The sequence below is a fragment of the Coenobita brevimanus genome, chromosome 67 (genome assembly GCF_032717465.1).
Source record: "Coenobita brevimanus isolate Jiangsu-jjx chromosome 67, ASM3271746v2, whole genome shotgun sequence".
NCBI classification, from domain to species: domain Eukaryota; kingdom Metazoa; phylum Arthropoda; class Malacostraca; order Decapoda; family Coenobitidae; genus Coenobita; species Coenobita brevimanus.
In genome coordinates, this window is record NC_137020.1 from 6,084,122 (window position 1) to 6,103,303 (window position 19,182).

A 19,182-nucleotide genomic window follows, 5' to 3' on the forward strand; every position below is an offset into this window, starting at 1 on the left:
ATGGGTTGCAAGTAACCGAAGAGTAGTAAGTGCTTGAAAAATACGTGTATAAATGAGTAAATATAAATGTTTATTTTTATGAAGTCAGCTTTGCAACGTAATAAATAAGGCAATGGCATATCTTGTAAGTGCATCTCATTTGGACATTGCATATTAAGTCTCTGATAAACGTAGTACATAAGGGAATGGCATATCTTGTAAGTGCATATGGTGTAATAATTGCTATACAGTAAGTGGATAAATGAGTGAATAAAAAAAAAAAATGTGAAGTCAAGTTCATAAAATTTATGCCCATGTGACAAGTGCTGTGAAATGCAGCACAAGGAATGAGAAATATGGGAATAAATAACGCACTGGAATGGCGAAATACAGTTCCACAGTTGTGCCGAGTACTGAAGATAACTTTTATTTGTTTTATTTTTTAATTATTCTTTCTTTTATTTTTTTTTCATACGTAAGGAGACTCACCTCTATAATTCATACATTTTCCTGGTGTGGCGGGCTAGCTAGTGGTTATTCTTTCATCGTAGGGAAGGCGACACTCTTCAGCCGCCAAAAAACAACTTCAGTTAAACTCATTGCTTCTGCTGATCAGGAACACCTACACAATTCTAGGTTGTTGTAAAGCTTAGTAGAAAGACTGAAGTTTGTCTAAAATTTTAGCCTCTTATATTAAGTATAAGCGGTTTAAAACACTTTATGGAAAAAACTCATTTTTCTAGAAATGCCACAGTAGCAACGTGATTATCATCCAGCACAGTAGACAGATTAAAAACATAGCAGTTGCCACTTGAATGACGCTATTGATTCCTTATACGACATTATGTGTAATAAATTTTGCTTGTAGATGTCTAGTATCACTGTCGCCATATGCAATGCACGTGAATTAAAGATTTGGCGGGAATCGTATGTTGTGACTTGCTTATTTGATTTTTATGGAAAGTAAGCAAGAACAAAAAAAGTCACATCAGTAAAATCAAAAGTGAAACTATAGCAGAAAGTGCTGAATGTGAATAACAACTGTAGCTGACATCATTTTTATCAAAAGTTGCTCTACCCGAACATACTGTGCTCACTCAAGCATGTTCCACAGGTAAATGTTGAAACCTGTTACTTTGTTGCAATATTTCTGATGTCTGGGAGAGCTGGAACTCTCATTCCACTAGCTTTTATCATTTACCTCCTGACCATATCCCTTTTTTTCCAACGTTTCAGTAATAGGGAAGGCAGTTCAACATGCCTCTGTCAAAAGCATTTTGTTATGTCTACACAAAACTACATGGACTACTCATTGAATTTTATTAAAAAATAAATGAAGATTGCGACCCAGACTCATAGGTCCAGGAAAAGGGGAAGAGAGAGGGAACCTTAACTATCCCCACTAATATCCCCCCCCTCCCCGGCAACCAAGTATGATGCCCTAAATCTTTGTCTGATACTCTTATATCCATTTTTTTAATAATTACAGCCTGTCGTCATAACTTTCTCTCCTAATTGCATTTTCTCTTTCTGACTAAGATTCCATTGTCAGAAGTTGCTGGTGGCAAACCCTTCTGTATATTCTCCAGATATGTTTTCTATACTAATTTCCTTGCCAAAGTTGGTTGATATGCGAATAGGTGCAGCAACTATACTTGCTCTAATGTTTTCCAACTTTAACATCCATTCTCCCATAATGTCCATAGATTTGAAGTCATTTTTTTTTACTTGTCCCCTAACTCTATTGCCTGCCCAAAATACCTTGACTATCTAACCTGTAAGTTAGGGCATTTTTTTTCTCTCTCTTATTTCTCAGGACGCACCACTGGAGACGATATAATTGTTCAGCACAAGTTTTGGTTTTCCTCCTTTTCACTGATGCACCAGGTGAACAAATCTTTAGATTTCCTATCACACAGCAGCCTGTACAGCACTTTACTCGCTCTCCTAACCGTCTTTAAAAGATCCTTAAAATACCTTGTCTCTATTTTATAACAGCTAATGTTTGTGTTTGCTCTGGTAATCCATTTTTCTCCTTTGCATGCCTCCATTCACAATAATTTCTGTAACCATTCCTATAGCTTCTATAAGACCTGTGGCCTACCTGGGTAGCTGCATGTGTAACAGAGGTTCTGATGATCATGAGGCTCTTAGGCAGTGCTTCAAAATTTTTACATTATATGGTGATTGCTTCCATGGCCAAGAACGATCCTAGTGTGCTCTTTGCGTTGTGTAGAGTACTGTTTCTGGAAAGGAAACAAACATTCCACATTTTTACCGTCCAAATAATGAAAAAAATTGTGATTTTTTATTCCAATACTATCCACAAAAAGGAAGTGGGTTGTGAAAGATAACGAAGCACCTGCTCGTTATATTTCTGCCTGTATCTTAATAATCTGTTCATCATCTACCCTCAAATAATGTCATCCACTCGACATGTAAATTACTGTTATTGGCTGCAACTCATCACATAACTTCTTACTCTTTTAACCATCTTCTCCAGTGATTCTGATGAACTATATTCCACCAAGAAAGCTAAGCACGTGGCTTTCTGTTGCTGCTTTATCCACTGTGATATCAAAACTCTGTTCAGACATTGCTTGTATGCAGGACCAATGTTGTTCCTCCCTCTTCCTCTCCCTCTGCCTTATCAAGTCCATAATGAAAATTGCTTCAGAAGACATTCTTTCTTCCTTCTCTTGTCTCAGTAGCCTACTAAAACGGCAAAGGGTTCTTACAGGGTTCTGCTTGTTTGCAAGGTCTGTGCTTTCTTGCTGACATCCAGCCGAGGCAAGCTCTTTCGTTTTAGCCGATAAATTTGTGCCTTCCCTTAGGGTTCAAAGTTTGTTCCTAAGCCTGTTTCGAAGATAACTGACTTCTTCCAACTCTTTAACTATTGACCAGTTGCTATTATCTCTTCCATTTCCAATATTATGAATACACACTCACTAGCAAGATTCTGAACTATCTTTCTTCCCATTGGCTTTTTGATCAGCCATACAGACTCCACTTGGCATGTTCCACTGGCAGTTTTCTCACATTCCTTTCAGATTTATGGCCATCATCCTTTCAGGACTATGGTAAAACGTTTGCCATCGCATTTACATATCAGACTTTCGTCAAACTCTGGTGAAATCTTTATTATTCAAACTGGCCTCTTACCGTTTCAGTCCTTATATCTGTGAAGAGAGAACCTGTATTTTTTACACAGGAAAAATCATCAGAGAAATTACCAATATGCCGGGAATCGAACCCGGGACTCTCAGGTGAGAGCCAGGCAGCATACCACTACACCACGACCAGGTAAAAGTTAACTCACGTTGTCACAATCTTGTAACCAACGTCCCTCCGCCCCCACTGTGTGCATGAAGAGGATGAGTTAACCCCCTGGCACTCGGGCAAGTAGATGCTTTTAATCTATCCCAAACACTTACGGCAAGTCAGAATGAAGAGAGAACCTGTATTTTTTACACAGGAAAAATCATCAGAGAAATTACCAATAAGCCGGGAATCAAACCCGGGACTCTCAGGTGAGAGCCAGGCAGCATACCACTACACCACGACCAGGTAAAAGTTGCCTCACGTTGTCACAATCTTGTAACCAACGTCCCTCCACCCCCACTGTGGTCATGAAGAGGATGAGTTAACCCCCTGGCACTCGGGCAAGTAGATGCTTTTAATCTATCCCAAACACTTACGGCAAGTCAGAATGAAGAGAGAACCTGTATTTTTTACACAGGAAAAATCATCAGAGAAATTACCAATATGCCGGGAAAAAATACAGGTTCTCTCTTCATTCTGACTTGCCGTAAGTGTTTGGGATAGATTAAAAGCATCTACTTGCCCAAGTGCCAGGGGGTTAACTCATCCTCTTCATGCCCACAGTGGGGGCGGAGGGACGTTGATTACAAGATTGTGACAACGTGAGTTAACTTTTACCTGGTCGTGGTGTAGTGGTATGCTGCCTGGCCCTCACCTGAGAGTCCCGGGTTCGATTCCCGGCATATTGGTAATTTCCCTTATATCTGTGCTTTCACTTCTAGCTTTCTTTCTAGCCATTCTATAGCTTTGGCGAAGGCTGCTTGATTTCTTCTCCTAAAACTCCCATTAGTAGTGTTCTGCATTGTTCATTCCTCTCACCAGGTCTCGTCCTCCCTCTCATCAGTCATCGTTTGACCACACCTCTACCTCTATCAGCTGATAAGTTGAAGGCATCACTTTCCACAGTGTCTCATCACGTTCTTTGCAGCAATTACCTTAGTTATGAAGAGATACGATATTACAACACAACTGTTTGATTACCTGAGTATTTCCGATTGAGTTAAAAGGAATATCTTTTAATGCACCAAAACTCATAATTATCCTCGATATGTCAACCTACCACAATCTTCCATAAGATTATTTTTCAATATTTAACAGTTTAACAATTCAATCCTTCCTCGCTTTTCAATTTCTTTGTGTAGGCTGTCTTCTCAAGAAGTTTGACTGAAAAATTAAACCTATATTACCCATTTGTGATGTGGGAATTAATAGATTAATTCTAATGTCATAAACCCTTTAACCCCTTAACCGCGGGGCGTCACTTTCGTGACGCTTGGGAGCAAGGGATCATACCGCGGGGTGTCGCTTTTGTGATTCTGTGTTATTTTGAATTCACCCGGGCTTTCAAGTGGGGGCTTGTATCATCTATCAGTACTGACAATGTCCAACACTAGTCAGCACTCCTAATCTCATCTGTACTCCCATCCATTGTTGACAATTTAGCCATTTCTCCCCGTTCTTGACTCCCCTCCCTACCCCCCCTCCATTACCCTATCCTCTCGCCTGCCCGGCCATGCTACGCTAGGTAAATCTTCCCTGGAATTTTTCACTGATTTCATCCATTGAAATAAGCCCTATGTCGTATTCTTATACCAAATAATATATACAAGAAAGAAATCAGGTAAGTGAGAGTGCCATACACCTGGAATTGGCTAATTATCACCTGACAACACCTCACGTGCACTCGTTCGCTAATTTTCGCTGTTTTTTTCCCCTTGAAATATGCCGTATAATCTATTTTCGTAATAAATATACATGTAAGGAGAGAAGGGAGAAGTCTAAGTGATATTTACATTCACCTGGAACTACCTAATTTATAATGTATTGTCTAGATTTCCTGCCAATCATATCAGTGCTACACAAAGCTGTTTCAAGATTTAACATTGGTAGCTCTGATTATATATCTCCTAAGTAGGCCTCTAATCTATTTTCGTAATAAATATACACGTAAGGAGGGAAGGGAGAAGCCTAAATGATATTTACATTCACCTGGAACTACCAAATTTATAATGTATTGTCTAGATTTCCTGCCAATCATATCAGTGCTAGGCTTAGCTGTTTCAAGAGCTACGTTGGTAGTGCTGAATAACCCTCAAGTAGGCCTCTCAACCCGGGCCGGCCCTCCTAGCAGTTCTCTCTCAGATTCCGAAGAGGAGGTACGGCTCATCCTCTTGCTGACTTCAGGGCCTTTTTTCACCCCCATGCAAGGGCCCTGTGACCTTTACCCCCTACTAAACCTCGTGTGGAAAGAGGTAAAGGGCTGACAATTGATAAAAGAGTGACTACGATCTTTCTATTGAGTAAAACAGTGCAAGTGGAATTGTAAATAATGTGTAAATAATGTGTAAACAGCAAGTGAAAGTAATGAATGTAAATATACGTGAACAATGGAAAATAGTTTTATAAGTTATTTCAAGTGACAGTGCACAACACAGTGTAAATAAAATAGAAATGTAAATAACGTAAATAAAATAGAGAACGTAAATAGAAATGTAAATGAGTAGTATTATAAGAATACGAGTATATACCCTAGGAGTAATGAAAGTGAAAGTTTCACTCTAGCATGTCTGAATGCTATGAGTTATGAGAGTGAAGATGAAAGTGACATTCACTCTCAATGCCAGTATACAGGACGAGAAAGTGAATGCTACGTATTTTACTGAAAAAATTGAATCCCTACAGTGACAATAAACTAATACTACTGAAGGAAACTTATGGATAAAGACTGTAGATATATATAAGTGTTATATAGTAATAGAAATATAAAGTGTGAGGGGTTTTATGAATAATAAATGACAGACTACCATGAGCGAACTAGTGCCAGTGCGACGATCAGACGCGCTCGTAATTTCCATTGCTTTCACAGTGTTTTTTTTTTTTTAGTATGGATCCCAAACTACTTGAAAATTGTAGAATAGTGTTTATAGTGTTTGTATCTGGCTGTGGTAATCATATTACGGGTTGTCGGGAAGTGTAAAGTGGAGACTTCGTTACCCTACTTCAGAGGTCTCCACAAGTCCTACGGTAACAGACGAAGGCTCAACAATCATTCCAGGAGAAAGCTGAAGGTATGTGCCATAAGCATATGTAATTTTATTATTCTAGGACTAATAACTGATTTTTGGCAAATATTTTTTGAGAGTCTGTCGGAGCCCAAATAACCCCGCGGCACACGCAAGTCATTGGTAAACAAGCCCACGGTGTAGGGATTAAAGTCATGGCACCTCTAGTATTCAGTTTTAGGTTTATTCATATGGTTCTCCTTAGTTAATGGTGATTCACAGGAGTTTGATATTGATGAATTTACCTTTAGATGTCGAAAATTATATTAAAGTGTTAGTGTGATATTATCTACGAACAACAATTAGATGTGAAACATTTTTTCAGTCACTTGTATCACAGAAATCCTCATTCTACCATAGCAGTAATTAAGTGATGTAACTTTAGATTCCGTACACTAATCCCATTGTGAACAAACCTTCATCTTTTTCGCCCTTACTGATGTAGAGCAGCTTGAAAAGTTCAGCACCCTAACCATATCCCTGACAATCTTTTAGAGAGCCTTAACCGGTCGAGTGACGGTGACTTTGGACCCTCATGGAGCCGTGGTGCCAGCCAATTTTCAACTTTTTTTTTTCTAGGTAGGTTAGAAATGATGAGAAACCATGAAGAACAACCATAAAAGTACTCGCAGAAGCCATTTAGGTTGATTTTGAGGTTGATTCTCCATGACCAGGCAGCTGAAAACTTTGGAGTAATGCCAATAGACTTTATCGGCCGCCTCCAACAACCATTGAGTTGAGGTAGATCTTTTTCTTCATCAATAACTATGCTATTTGAGCCAAAAACACCCTTGTTGGGTATATAGATGATATAGGAAGGCTTAGAGAGGCCTAGAGAGGTGCAAGAATATCCCTGCCGATTTTTTGGCACCTAATATGAATTTTTGAATTTTTGCAAATATGTCAAATTGCCAACGTACATGTACGTCAATGGCACTGTCCGCACATATAGGGGCCGACATACATGTATGTCGTTGGCACGGGGCAGGATGAAATGCTTTGCCTCTTTTACTGATTAAACTTTCTGCTTACTCTGTTAGTTCTTTTTTGTACTTTGGGCTCCTTTAGTCACAGCGGTATCTCAGTTACCTGTCTTAACAACAAGACCTATCAGCCTTCTCATATATCAGTGTCTGTAGCGCTATGATGTTGCTCATTGGTAGTACTTCTTTGATTTTCTCTTAAATGATTATTGTTTCCATAGACTGGAGTGATCTGAGTGTGGTCTGCTCATTCTAGAAGTCATGGGATGGGGCATGGGGGCTTATTGTACATTTTTACACCCCCTGCCTATGCCAATTATTGTCGGGTAGTGGCTTTCATAAGGTCAGCTACCGGCAACAACTGACTCTTGATCATATTAATTTCATGCTCCTGCCCGGTGCCTTGCTGAATGCATTATTTGCCATGCCAAGTATAACGTCATCCCTACTAAGTGCATGGTGCTTGCCAACAGAAATTTCTTGTTCCATCTGGCTTCTTGCTAAAAACGTCTCCAGCAGTTGTGCTTGTTCCTACTTCTATCCTCCTTTCCACCCTGGTGACCTGCCTACTGTGTCTTCCTCTTTTAAGGTTGACATCTTTGTGCAACTCTTTGCTTCTAACTCTACTGAGCACTATTCTTGTGCCTTTCTTCCACCTTTAGTTGCCTCTGACATTTTTGAGATTGAAATTAATTTTTTTGGTATTAAATGAATATCCACCCTATTCATAGCAGTGGTGGCATTATTATTATTATTACTATTATTATTATATTAGTAGTAGTAGTACCGTAGTAGTATTAGCAGCAGCAGTAGTAGTAGTAGTAGTAGTAGTATCTGGAAACCTAGGTTCATCTAGACATGAACCATGTGATCTGCAGGCTGAATTTACCCTCCTCCTAGAATCCAGTAATGTCCCATAGAGAGATTAGGAAGGCAGTGGAGCCATCTGATCATATCTGTGTCTCTGTGTGACAGTGTTCCTCTTCAGCAACAAATATCCGCCTTAATAACGTCCATACAATCGGTATGCATAAATCTAAGCCTTCATGTTCGTCTTTCCCAGGACACACAGACACACAGCGGTGGACCCATCGACTGGCAACCTGAACCACCACCCACTTGACAAACTATCCACAAAGGGCCTCACTTCACCATCGACTTCCATGCATCACCAAAAATCTAGCTACCTGCCATACCAAGCTCTTCTACCTCACCACATTCCCCTGCCTTACCGGTCTCCTCTGCTTCACCAAGCTTTGCCACGGTCCCTGCCTTCCTCTGCTGTAAGGCGAAAGTGTTGTGGTGTGGTGGAGGCAGTGGTGGTAATGGTACTGGTAATGGCTTCTCCAGCCTATGGTAAGTCTTCATAGTACTGCTTTATCACTACCCTTCCCAATCCTTTCACAGTAAAGTTCATTCGTATCAACTAGGCGAAGGTTTTTGAGCTATAGCAGCTTATTTTCTGTACCTCATTGGCAGAAACAGACAGTACTACTGCTTTCCATTCTTTGCACAGTTCTTTTTTGTGACTGGAATCATATTCTAGTATTATTCTATTACTACAGCTCGGAAATCATGAGAGAGAGAGAGAGAGAGAGAGAGAGAGAGAGAGAGAGAGAGAGAGAGAGAGAGAGAGAGAGAGAGTAATTTTTTGCCTAATTAAAGTGAGTTTAAACACCCGTGCTTGGTAACCTTTGTTTTCTCTCGCTGGATAATTGTGGTTGTCATCTAATATTTTCCTTCTCTGGTCTTACTCTAAGGCTACATAACGCCAAGTGCACTACATGAGACCAAGATTTGCACATGACTCTTATAAGAAAATAACGCCTCCTGAAAACATAACTTTTTTTGTTTTTCTGAACACTAGACGTTCCCTCGAGGTCAATTGAGGTGTTTTTAATTTGATGGGGATGAAGAATGGGAGAATAACTAGAAGAGTTTACGTGACTGAGGTGGTGGCAGAGAGGGAAAAGGGGAGACCAAGGATGATATATCCTACCATTTAAAAAGAATAAAAGAGAGGCAAATTTAAGATCTATTCGTTTCGAAATGATTGGACACATTGCTATTAAACTATATATCATAGGCAAAAGGAAATACAGACATAGAGAGACAGTTCCAGAATTAACCTGTTCCATACATGAAAGACGGGGATTACCAGTTAACTTTTTTATTAAGGATATAGACAGAAAAGAGGTGAGTGTTAGCTCCCAGACGGGTGCTATGCGCCAGCTGTAATGGAGGAGGAATGCAAGCAGACACTTCAGATGAGCAGTAACCACTGAAGCAGCGATAGAAAAGATGAGAAAAAAAAGAAAAGAAAAAAGGCAAAAGTGCGATGAAGATGCAGAGATTGGAGGGAATCAAAAAATGGAAGACAGTTAATGAGACGAAAGTCCTTTGACTCCATTCTGCTCAGAACTCTATGAGTGGAGCCTCCCCACACGTGAGAATTAAACCCCTGTATGAAGTCAACAACTGTGCAGGGGTAAAGAAGGCACAGAGTTGGCTCAGCGCACCAGATTCCTTGGAGACAAATTTAGCCAAGTGAAGTAATATGATCTTTCCATAATAAATCCCGAGAGAATGAAACCTCAAGTATCTTTAGAGATGATGCAGGATTTGGTTGAGTATTGTTAAATATTAAAAAAAAATTCGTGGAAGATTTGGCGGGCTGAAAGATGTAGAAATTGAGTTTTTTGATGTACCTGGTACTAAAAACAACAGTGTTACTTTTACGCTCATCAGATATATGATCCAGGTAAGAAATTGAGTGTTTCACAGCCTTATTTTGGATTTATTGAAGCAATTGCTATAATGGACGCTGCGAGAATACGACTGTCTTCATAACACCAGTAACAAAAAATGTGACGATGCTTAAAACTGGTAGAACTGAACATTAGGGACTCACCGAAAAGAACGTCTTAACTGTGTGTATTAAGCCTCTTCATATATTTCCTTCATTCTATTCAGTCTTTATATTACAATACTTCTTTCCTGATGACCTTGATTCCAGATTAATTGTCAGCCTGTTGTGTTATGACAGAGGTACTCGGTTATGATGATAATACTGGCCTACTTACATCCACCAGGGATTGTACTAGCCAGTTAAGTACTGGATTATTATGCAAAGATTGTCAAAATGTGCCATGGTAGAGAACGCAAGGGACCAAAAGGATATTGGAAAGACAACCCAAACAAAATAACATTGAGGAAAAGGAACTCATGCTTAACCCTTACACCGCGGGCATGTTTCCCAATGTTTTCTGTGTCCCGCGGGGTTATTCGGGCTCCGACAGACTCTCAAAAAATATTTGCCAAAAATCAGTTATTAGTCCTAGAATATTAAAATTAAATATGCATATGGCACATACCTTCAGCTTTCTCATGGGATGTTTGTTGAGCCTTCGTCGATTACCGTAGGACTTGTGGAGACCTCTGAAGTTGGGTAACAAAGTCTCCACTTTACACTTCCCGACAACCCGTAATATGATTACCACAGCCAGATATTAACACTATAAACACTACTCTATGATTATCAAGTAGTTTGGGATCCATACTCCAAAAAAAAGCCACTGTGAAAGCAATGAAAATTACGAGCGCGTATGACCTTCCCACTTGTGCTAGTTCGCTGTTGGTATTCTGTCATTTATTATTCATAAAACCCCTCACACTTTATATTTCTATTATTATATAACATTTATATATAGCTGGAGTCTTTATCCATAAGTTTCCTTCAGTAGTATTAGTTTATTGTCACTGAAGTCATTCAATTTTTCATTAAGTAAAATACGTAGAGAGCCACGGATTCACTTTCACTGTTATAACATCAAGTATTTGTACTCATATTCTTATATTACTAATTACTTACATTTCTATTTACATTTTCTATCGTATTTTCAATATTTACACTTCTATTTTATTTACACTATGTTATTCACTGTCACTTTCAGTACCATAAAACTATATTACACTGTTCAATCATATGTACTATATATCCATTGCTTTCACTTGCTATTTACACATTATTTACACATTACTTTCCTTTCCCACTTGCACTTTTAGAACTGCTTCTGGCTGTGGTAATCAAAGAAGCAAGTAACACAAAGGGGAACCTGGCACTCAGCGCACTGCCAAGAGGTGCATTTGTGCTCAAGTGTGCGTCGGGTGGTATGTGCACACACCTGGCACCTGCGGATCGCAGCCTTCCTCTTGCCTGTGGCATGCATTTGCACCAGTCTGTGCCGATTCATGTACGCCCTCTGCTCAAGTCTGTCGGGAACTGTTACTGGATGGCGCCTTGGAGTTGCTGCTGTCACCCTACCATATCTTTCATGCAGCTGCTGAACACAAGTCCTGGCGAACAACCTCAGGGAAAAGGACTTGGGTGGCTTGACCTTCATCTTGTACAGGATGAAGGCGTTCAGCATCGTCATGTCTATGAGATGCAGAAAAACTTTCCTGTACCACCTAGTATTCTTCCTGAGGCAGTTGATCTCTCCAATCATCATGTCGGACTTGTCCACCAGCCGCATGTTGATATTGTAGACTAATACAGCATCAGGTTTCATCACAGGTTTGCCTGTCCTACGGTCGACCTTCCCATTGTCTGTCATTTCCCCCTTATGTACGGTGGTGAGCATGTGCATAACCCTCTTGTCATGCCACCGTATTGCCAGCATCTTCTCAGACTTGCGTAGGTGCACGTCTCCTCGCTGCGAGGTTCCTGCCTCTGGGAATTTAGGGAAGTGGGCACGATTACTCTTCACAGTGCCACAGGAGCCGATGCCGTGCTCTGAAAGGTATTTGGCAAGTTTCGGTGCTGTATAATAGTTGTCTGTATACAGCACATGATTCCCACCAAAATACCTTTCAAGGAGCACTTTCACTACACAGCCTGAGAAGCCAAGGGGGTGTGTTTTATCAAGATCGACAGTGCTGGCTGAATAAATGACGAAGTCAAGGATGTACCCCGTCTTACAGTCGCACAGTACAAAGAACTTGATTCCAAAGCGATGGCGTTTGCTTGGAATGTACTGCACAAACCTAAGACGTCCTCTGAACAAAACCAAGGATTTGCCAATGACAACCTTTTGTAAGGGGTGGAAGAATGTCATAAACTTATCCTTCATTCTGCTCAGAATCTCCCGGATCTTCCAGAGTGGGTCGGTTTGGGAAGGTACATCGTTGTCGGCAAAGTGCAGGTTTCCCATGATGTTCCGGAAGTGATCTCTGGCCATGTACTTATTGAAGGTGGGTGAGGGTAGTAAGGGTTCCATGGACCAGTATTCTTCCAACTCATGCTTCTTTGAGTGTGGCATGAGAAGCATGAGGGCGAAGAACACATACAGCTCCTGCACTCCCAGCATGGACCACTGTTGCATCTTGGCTGCACCTGTACCACTTGCAGCACGTTGTGATTCATAACTGTTGGTCTCATCACATATGTGCTGCATGACGTCGTCATCGAGGAAGGCCAAAAGGAAGTTCACACACTCAGCATCCTCGTCAAGAGTGAAGGCAGGCTGTACTCCTGAGGAACTCTCGTCAAAATCGAGATGTTCAGGGACAAAATCGGACCCTTCCATCCACGCGTAGACGTCCAGGATTCCCTGTCGTGGCAGTGTAGAGTGGGTGAAGGTGGAGGGTGGCTGTGAGGCAGATTTATGACGTTTAACGTCACTCGCACTGACCCTGGGTTGCCGTACAGCACTAGCAGCCCATACTCTACCAGCAACTCTACTTTTACGGGTCAGGGATTTACCTCTTCCTCTACGGCCTGCCTTCACTGTTGATGCTGGTGGTGACTCCGACGATGAAGACTCCAGAGATAATTCAGCAGAAGAAGAGGAAGAAATGAGTGAAGTGGGGCTTGGGGAATGGGGAGGTGAATCAACTCGGGACTCATGGCGGGCTGGGTGACGCGGGGCCATTGTTCCGGGGCTAACCCGCCGTTCACTGCCTTCCCAAATTCCTTCCCTTGCTGCACTAACGGCTCCTTTCCCTTGGAGCTAGGGATAACTTGGGACACTGAAGCACTCGTACTAGTAGTTTCTGGCATGATTTCCCCAACCGGCTCATCACACGAATCCCCCGAAGGGTCAAAATCACTATCCATCATCACTATTGATAATTCCGCTAGTTCATGTTCCACTGCAGAGTCACTTAGTCCTTTCCTGCTTCCTCCACGAGTTTTTCTGGGTGTAGAGGTCACGGGGCCCTTTGCAATGGGCGCAGAAGCGGCAGAAATGGCGGGGCGCCAGTGCAACATGCTCTAACCACAGAGGAGGACAAGGAACTAAATGCCGCGGCTTATCTGAGAAGGCAAGGGCTGACAGTGACAATGTGGCTGACGGCTGCTAACTTACATGCTAATAAATTATTGGTAGAAAATTTCGGCAGTACATAAAGAAATAGGTAGTTCCAGGTGAATGTAAATGTCACTTAGGCTTCTCCCTTCCTTTCTGATATATATTTTTATTACAGAAATAGATTACAAAGCATAATTCAAAGTGGAAATTACCATGGTAATGTAGCGAATGAATGCATGTCAGGTGTTGTCAGGTGATAATTAGCCAATTCCTGGTGTATACCACTATCACTTGCCTTATTTTTTTTTTGGTATATATTATTTTGTATAAGTATAGGGCATAGGGCTTATTTCAATGGATGAAATCTGTGGAAAAATCCGGGGGAGATTTGCTTAGCGCAGCGCGGCCGGGGAGGTGAGAGGACAAGGTAATGGAGGGGAGTCAGGAACGGGGGAAAATCGCTAACGTGTCAACAATGGATGGGAGTACAGATGAGATTTGGAGTGTTGACTAGTGTTGGACATTGGCAGTGCTGATAGAGATACAAGCCACCCCTTGAAAGCCCAAGATAATTCAGAATAACACAGAATCACAAAAGTGACGCCCCGCGGTGTGATCCATTGTGCCCGAGCGTCACGAACGTGACGCCCCACGGTTAAGGGGTTAAAAACACTAGAATAATTCAGGAAACAGTCGAGAACTTAAAAGAACTTCCTGGTGACTGAAAATTTGCCTCTGATTAGGCTTGCTACATGGCTCTACCTTTTCCGAAAAGTTTTTGATTAATTATAACGATATTTGATGAATTTAGGGAGACAATATACTGGTATGTGAGAACAAGAATAGTGGTACACTGATAAATCTGAAACATAGTTCATTTAATGTTTTATCAGTAACAACATTACAGTTGCAGATATATTTTAGCTTCTCTATGGTGATTTAGTATATTCGTTCTTCCTTAAGGCGACATCATTTAAATTAGAAAAGGCCTCACCCACTGACGGGGCTGATGAAAGTCATAGCTGAGTTCCTGCAGTTCGATAAATCTGCTTTAGTAAGAATAAATAGAAGACGTCTTCAAATTAAAGAGTTTAACAAATAGTTCGTTAGGGGCCTTTTGAACTGCAATCTCAGCCATTCTCCCAGCATAATGTCAACTTCTTGACTGCGGCGGTTATTATGAACTTAATGCAATCGCCCGTCCTATGCTTGAACACAATAGCTACGAAGTTCTTTTTCTTGAGTTGAATGATATCCGTAGGAGTCTAACTTTATTTCCTATGCCGTAAGATTCTTTTGAGCATCATGGAATCACTTCCGTATTCCAAAATATGTGGCACAGTACGTATTTCACAGCTTGAAGTCAAAGTGCCGCTTACTTCAACAAGCACTACATTCCCCTGAGGCTAATTCCGTCTTCCATTGTAGAGTGTTCGACAGGGTCTTATGCATCTCCATACCTACCTTATTCATTCTTTTCGGTCATTCATTAATTCATTTGATTCCTCAACGTCCGTATTTCATTATTTACACATTCACAAAGTACAGAAGAAGGCAGTAATTTACGTTATGCAATCAAGCAGAAAAAAACATGGGTTACAAATTTATTGCCTCTCACTTTCTTCTCCTGTAAACTCACCCTCATGTTCACCCTCGTTTGATTTTTGGCTTGTTTGTTGAGAGGATTGCACATTACTGCTTTCGAGTGTACACCCACTAAAAAAATAATAATAATAATAATGGCACTCGTTTAGCATGATAAAATCTGACACACCGGACGAGAGATATGAAAATAAACTAAGCTAAAGTGCCTGGTTGGTATCCCTGATCTGTAGAAACTTAGGTCCGAGTCACAGTGGTATCGGAAGCTTCGTAGCAGTGCTTGCTAAGCATTTTCTGTTTTGCTAATTAATTATCACTGTCTTTTTCGTTACTGAGGGGTTTGAGTATCAACATGTATTTTATAGAACTTATAAACAAGGATATAAATGTATAATGTGCAGAAAAATATTGCTATCTAAATGTTACCAAAGAACCCGAAGCCACTTTGAATATGAACACTGCTCATTCAATGCTCAGATTTTCCAAACTGAAGCATTTTTGTAGGCAACACATTCCTCACATTATATGCAAATCGAGAACCGTCTGAGGTAAAAGTCTATCCTAAAATAAAGGAATATGTCTACCAATCACCCCCTCCTCGAAATTATCATCTTCGTCATATGGGTGACATATTATTATGTTTCGCAATGCACTACTACATGAACACGATGTGGTCAGTATTACAGCAATACAGCGATACAGTCTGTATATACAGTACAGCACTTTAATTAATTGCCCTGTTCATGGGGTTTTGTATATACTTGATACGTAAGCCTATTGTATATAGTTTGCCATCAGCCAATGTTTAAAAATGCTGATCATGGTTGTCATCATATCACAACGTGTAAGAAAATCCTAAGGTGGTTACTTTGGATACGATCGGTGCCAAGCAGACAAACATCACCTTGATATCTATATTATCTAGTGGATAATATTTTGCTGTTTTGGGACCTTCCTTCTAGCACTGTGTCCATTGCTTTGAAATATTCATTATACAGCCTTGAACTGTGGGAGTTATACTATAGCTGGATAGAGAGAGAGAGAGAGAGAGAGAGAGAGAGAGAGAGAGAGAGAGAGAGAGAGAGAGAGAGATTGAGGGAGAGATGATCAGGTGTGCCAACCCTTACCACATATTCACGGCTTCTGTGTTAGTGATATTGTGAAGGGTTTCGAAACAAATGATGACTAGTAATTTTAGTGGGTGTATACTCACATCCCTGTACTTTCTCGGTCTTACTAACCTGTTATTAGTTTTACATCACAAAACTGAAGTCCCCAGAAGTAGAACCGCAGACCAACTGGTTAATGGTTTGGGGGTGCCAAGTTGCAATAATTCGATCAAGTATTATGTTACAGTTTGTTGTACATTTAACTTCATGATGAGACCAAGTAGCATATTTCTTAGGATTCAGTTATCTTTGAATTTCCCTTCCGACTCAGTATCCCACATTTCCTCAGTATAAGGGCGTATTTTCACATTTGTAAGCGATATTTTTAAACATTAAGCTTATCCATTTCATTGAGTGTTACGTGGCGTGTAACACAGACATGGGCAACATTAATAATTTACACGATATTATCAATATAGCCTACTAAAATATACTGCAAAGGAAGCGGTGGCAGGCCACCATAACCGAGGAGAATACAAAGTCAAACGCCTCAGTTAAGCTGTGTCTAAACTGTGTTTCTAATGAGTCAACTTCAGCAATGTAGCCCGACCCAGCTGGACAAACAATAAAACAACCCTGAAACATTTCTCATTTTTGCTTAGGACACAAAAATTACAACTGGATACAAGTTTTCCTCTACTAGGTAAGAATTATTTTCCAGCCTCAGATATGTTTTGAGTATTAACCTAGCTACATGTAAATGATCTTACAGATAAGGGAGGCCTTTTGTATTAAAAGAACCATGCAGAGTTACCGTATATCTAACCTCTACATTTTGAAAAGTCTAGCCCAGCCAAATAGAATTGGCTGCTGCTAGAAAAGTAACAATAGAAATGACGTTCCGAGCTGAAGGGGTTAACTTCCTGGTTTTAGTTTGCTCTGTTCTCGCACGATAATGCTGGCCGTGTTTCTTTCTCATGTTATAATCCCAACTCCATCGCAGAGTAATGGTAGAAGTGTGGGGTAGTGAGGGTTATGTCAATCAGTTTATCCATCCATCTATCCAACTCTCTCTCTCTCTCTCTCTCTCTCTCTAATATTTTGTTATTAAATCATCCATCCATTCTTTCATCATATGTAAAAATGTTTTATATCCATCCATCAAGCCGTGCATCTGTCTGTCTACCCGTTCATCCATCCATCCATCAATCCATCCATCCATCAGTCCATTAATCCATCCATTTATCTATCCACTGAGCAATCTAAACATCTATCTATCTATCCATCAAGCCATTCACCCATTTATCTTCCCATTTCCCTGTCCTTCCACCTATCTATCACTCTATATCAACTCAAGGTATATCCGTGAGGGCTTCCAGCATAGAATGACCTAGAGTGGAGTCTTCCCAATTTAATACTGAACCATTCACCTTTCCACCGTCAGTGTATTTACCAGTTTATACACCAGTCTGCCTGCCTATCTAACACATGCTCAATCTCTGCCCCCAGGGTATGAGCGTGGAGGCGGGCAACACAGTATTACGTGGGGTCGTGCCAACAGCCCCAGCTCTGCCGTCTTTGCCAGCCTGCCCGTCAACATCACTGCCGTCAAGGGACACCACGCACGCCTTCCCTGTCAAGTTACCGATATCGACCACAAGGATGTAAGTAACACACACACACACACACACACACACACACACACACACACACACACACACACACATTTTTGCAGTCTACTTTAAGTGATGTTTTTTACAGCACTTTACTGTATACATATTTAGTCTTTATCATGAGTAACATAATTTTCTACTAGGTTCTGAAGGTTTAATATGAAATAGTTGCTACTTCTAACCTACTCTCACTTGATCAAACCCAACCCACCCTAAGTATGCTAACCTAAAACCTTATCCAATCAGCATTACGTAACCAACCTAACCTTCCCGATTTTATCCTTAATCTGACCAAACCAGACCCAACACAACACTAATTAACCCTTAGTCAGTCTTCTCAAACCCAACTTGATACAAGCCAACGCAATCTCTCCTAACCTAACCCAACCCAACATTAAATTTTACCTAACCCAGCCCTACATAACATTACTCAACCCAACCTAGCCTAATCGAATGTACCCTTACCTAACATTACATATCCTACACTAAGAACATCCATGTGTTCAGGTGTCATGGATCAGGAAGCGGGACCTGCATATACTCACAGTGGGTATCTTCACCTACACCACGGACGACAGGTTCAGGGTTAGTACTCCATTCTTTACACACATCCCTTGGAAGTATATTCCTTTCATCTTAACTTGGCCCAAATTTTCGTCCTTTTATAGCATATATTATGCAGCTCAAGGGAAACAGAAGGCATTACTACAGTATGTCTGCATGCTTTCCATAGCACTTCGTGTCTGGCTTCCTATTCTTATGTCAATCTCTTGCCACAACTCTACATTCAAGGTGAAGAGATAGCAGTTTTAGGCCAACATAGTGTGAGAGTATATAGATAATGTTGTGCCACCAGCCAGTGTTGTGATACCAAGTGTATTCTTCCTTAGTAATAGTGTTGTGATTGTGTAGAAATTGGTCAGTTGTACCTCTTCCACTTAGAGATTTATCGTTGTAATTCAACTTGTGTTCTGCCTTGAAGGTAAAGTTTTGCTGGTGCAGAAGTTGGTCTAGCATGCTTTTCCCACTTGGAGGCTTAAAAAATGTATCTTCCTTGTTGTCCACTTTTAGATTCAATAGTGTGCTACCAAATGTACAGCCGGGGAAAGTTCCGCGTTATACACTCGCTCGCCACTTCGAAA

General features: G+C 40.8%; 1 protein-coding gene across 1 annotated transcript in view; it reads left to right on the plus strand.

The window, feature by feature from the left end:
- LOC145405500 (uncharacterized) overlaps positions 1–19,182 on the plus strand; it is a 128,202-nt gene that overhangs the window by 46,656 nt on the left and 62,364 nt on the right. The window contains exons 2-3 of the mRNA XM_080276848.1: positions 17,877–18,031; positions 18,548–18,625. Of these exons, the coding sequence (XP_080132974.1) occupies positions 17,877–18,031; positions 18,548–18,625 (233 nt within the window). The remainder of the gene's footprint in view (positions 1–17,876; positions 18,032–18,547; positions 18,626–19,182) is intronic.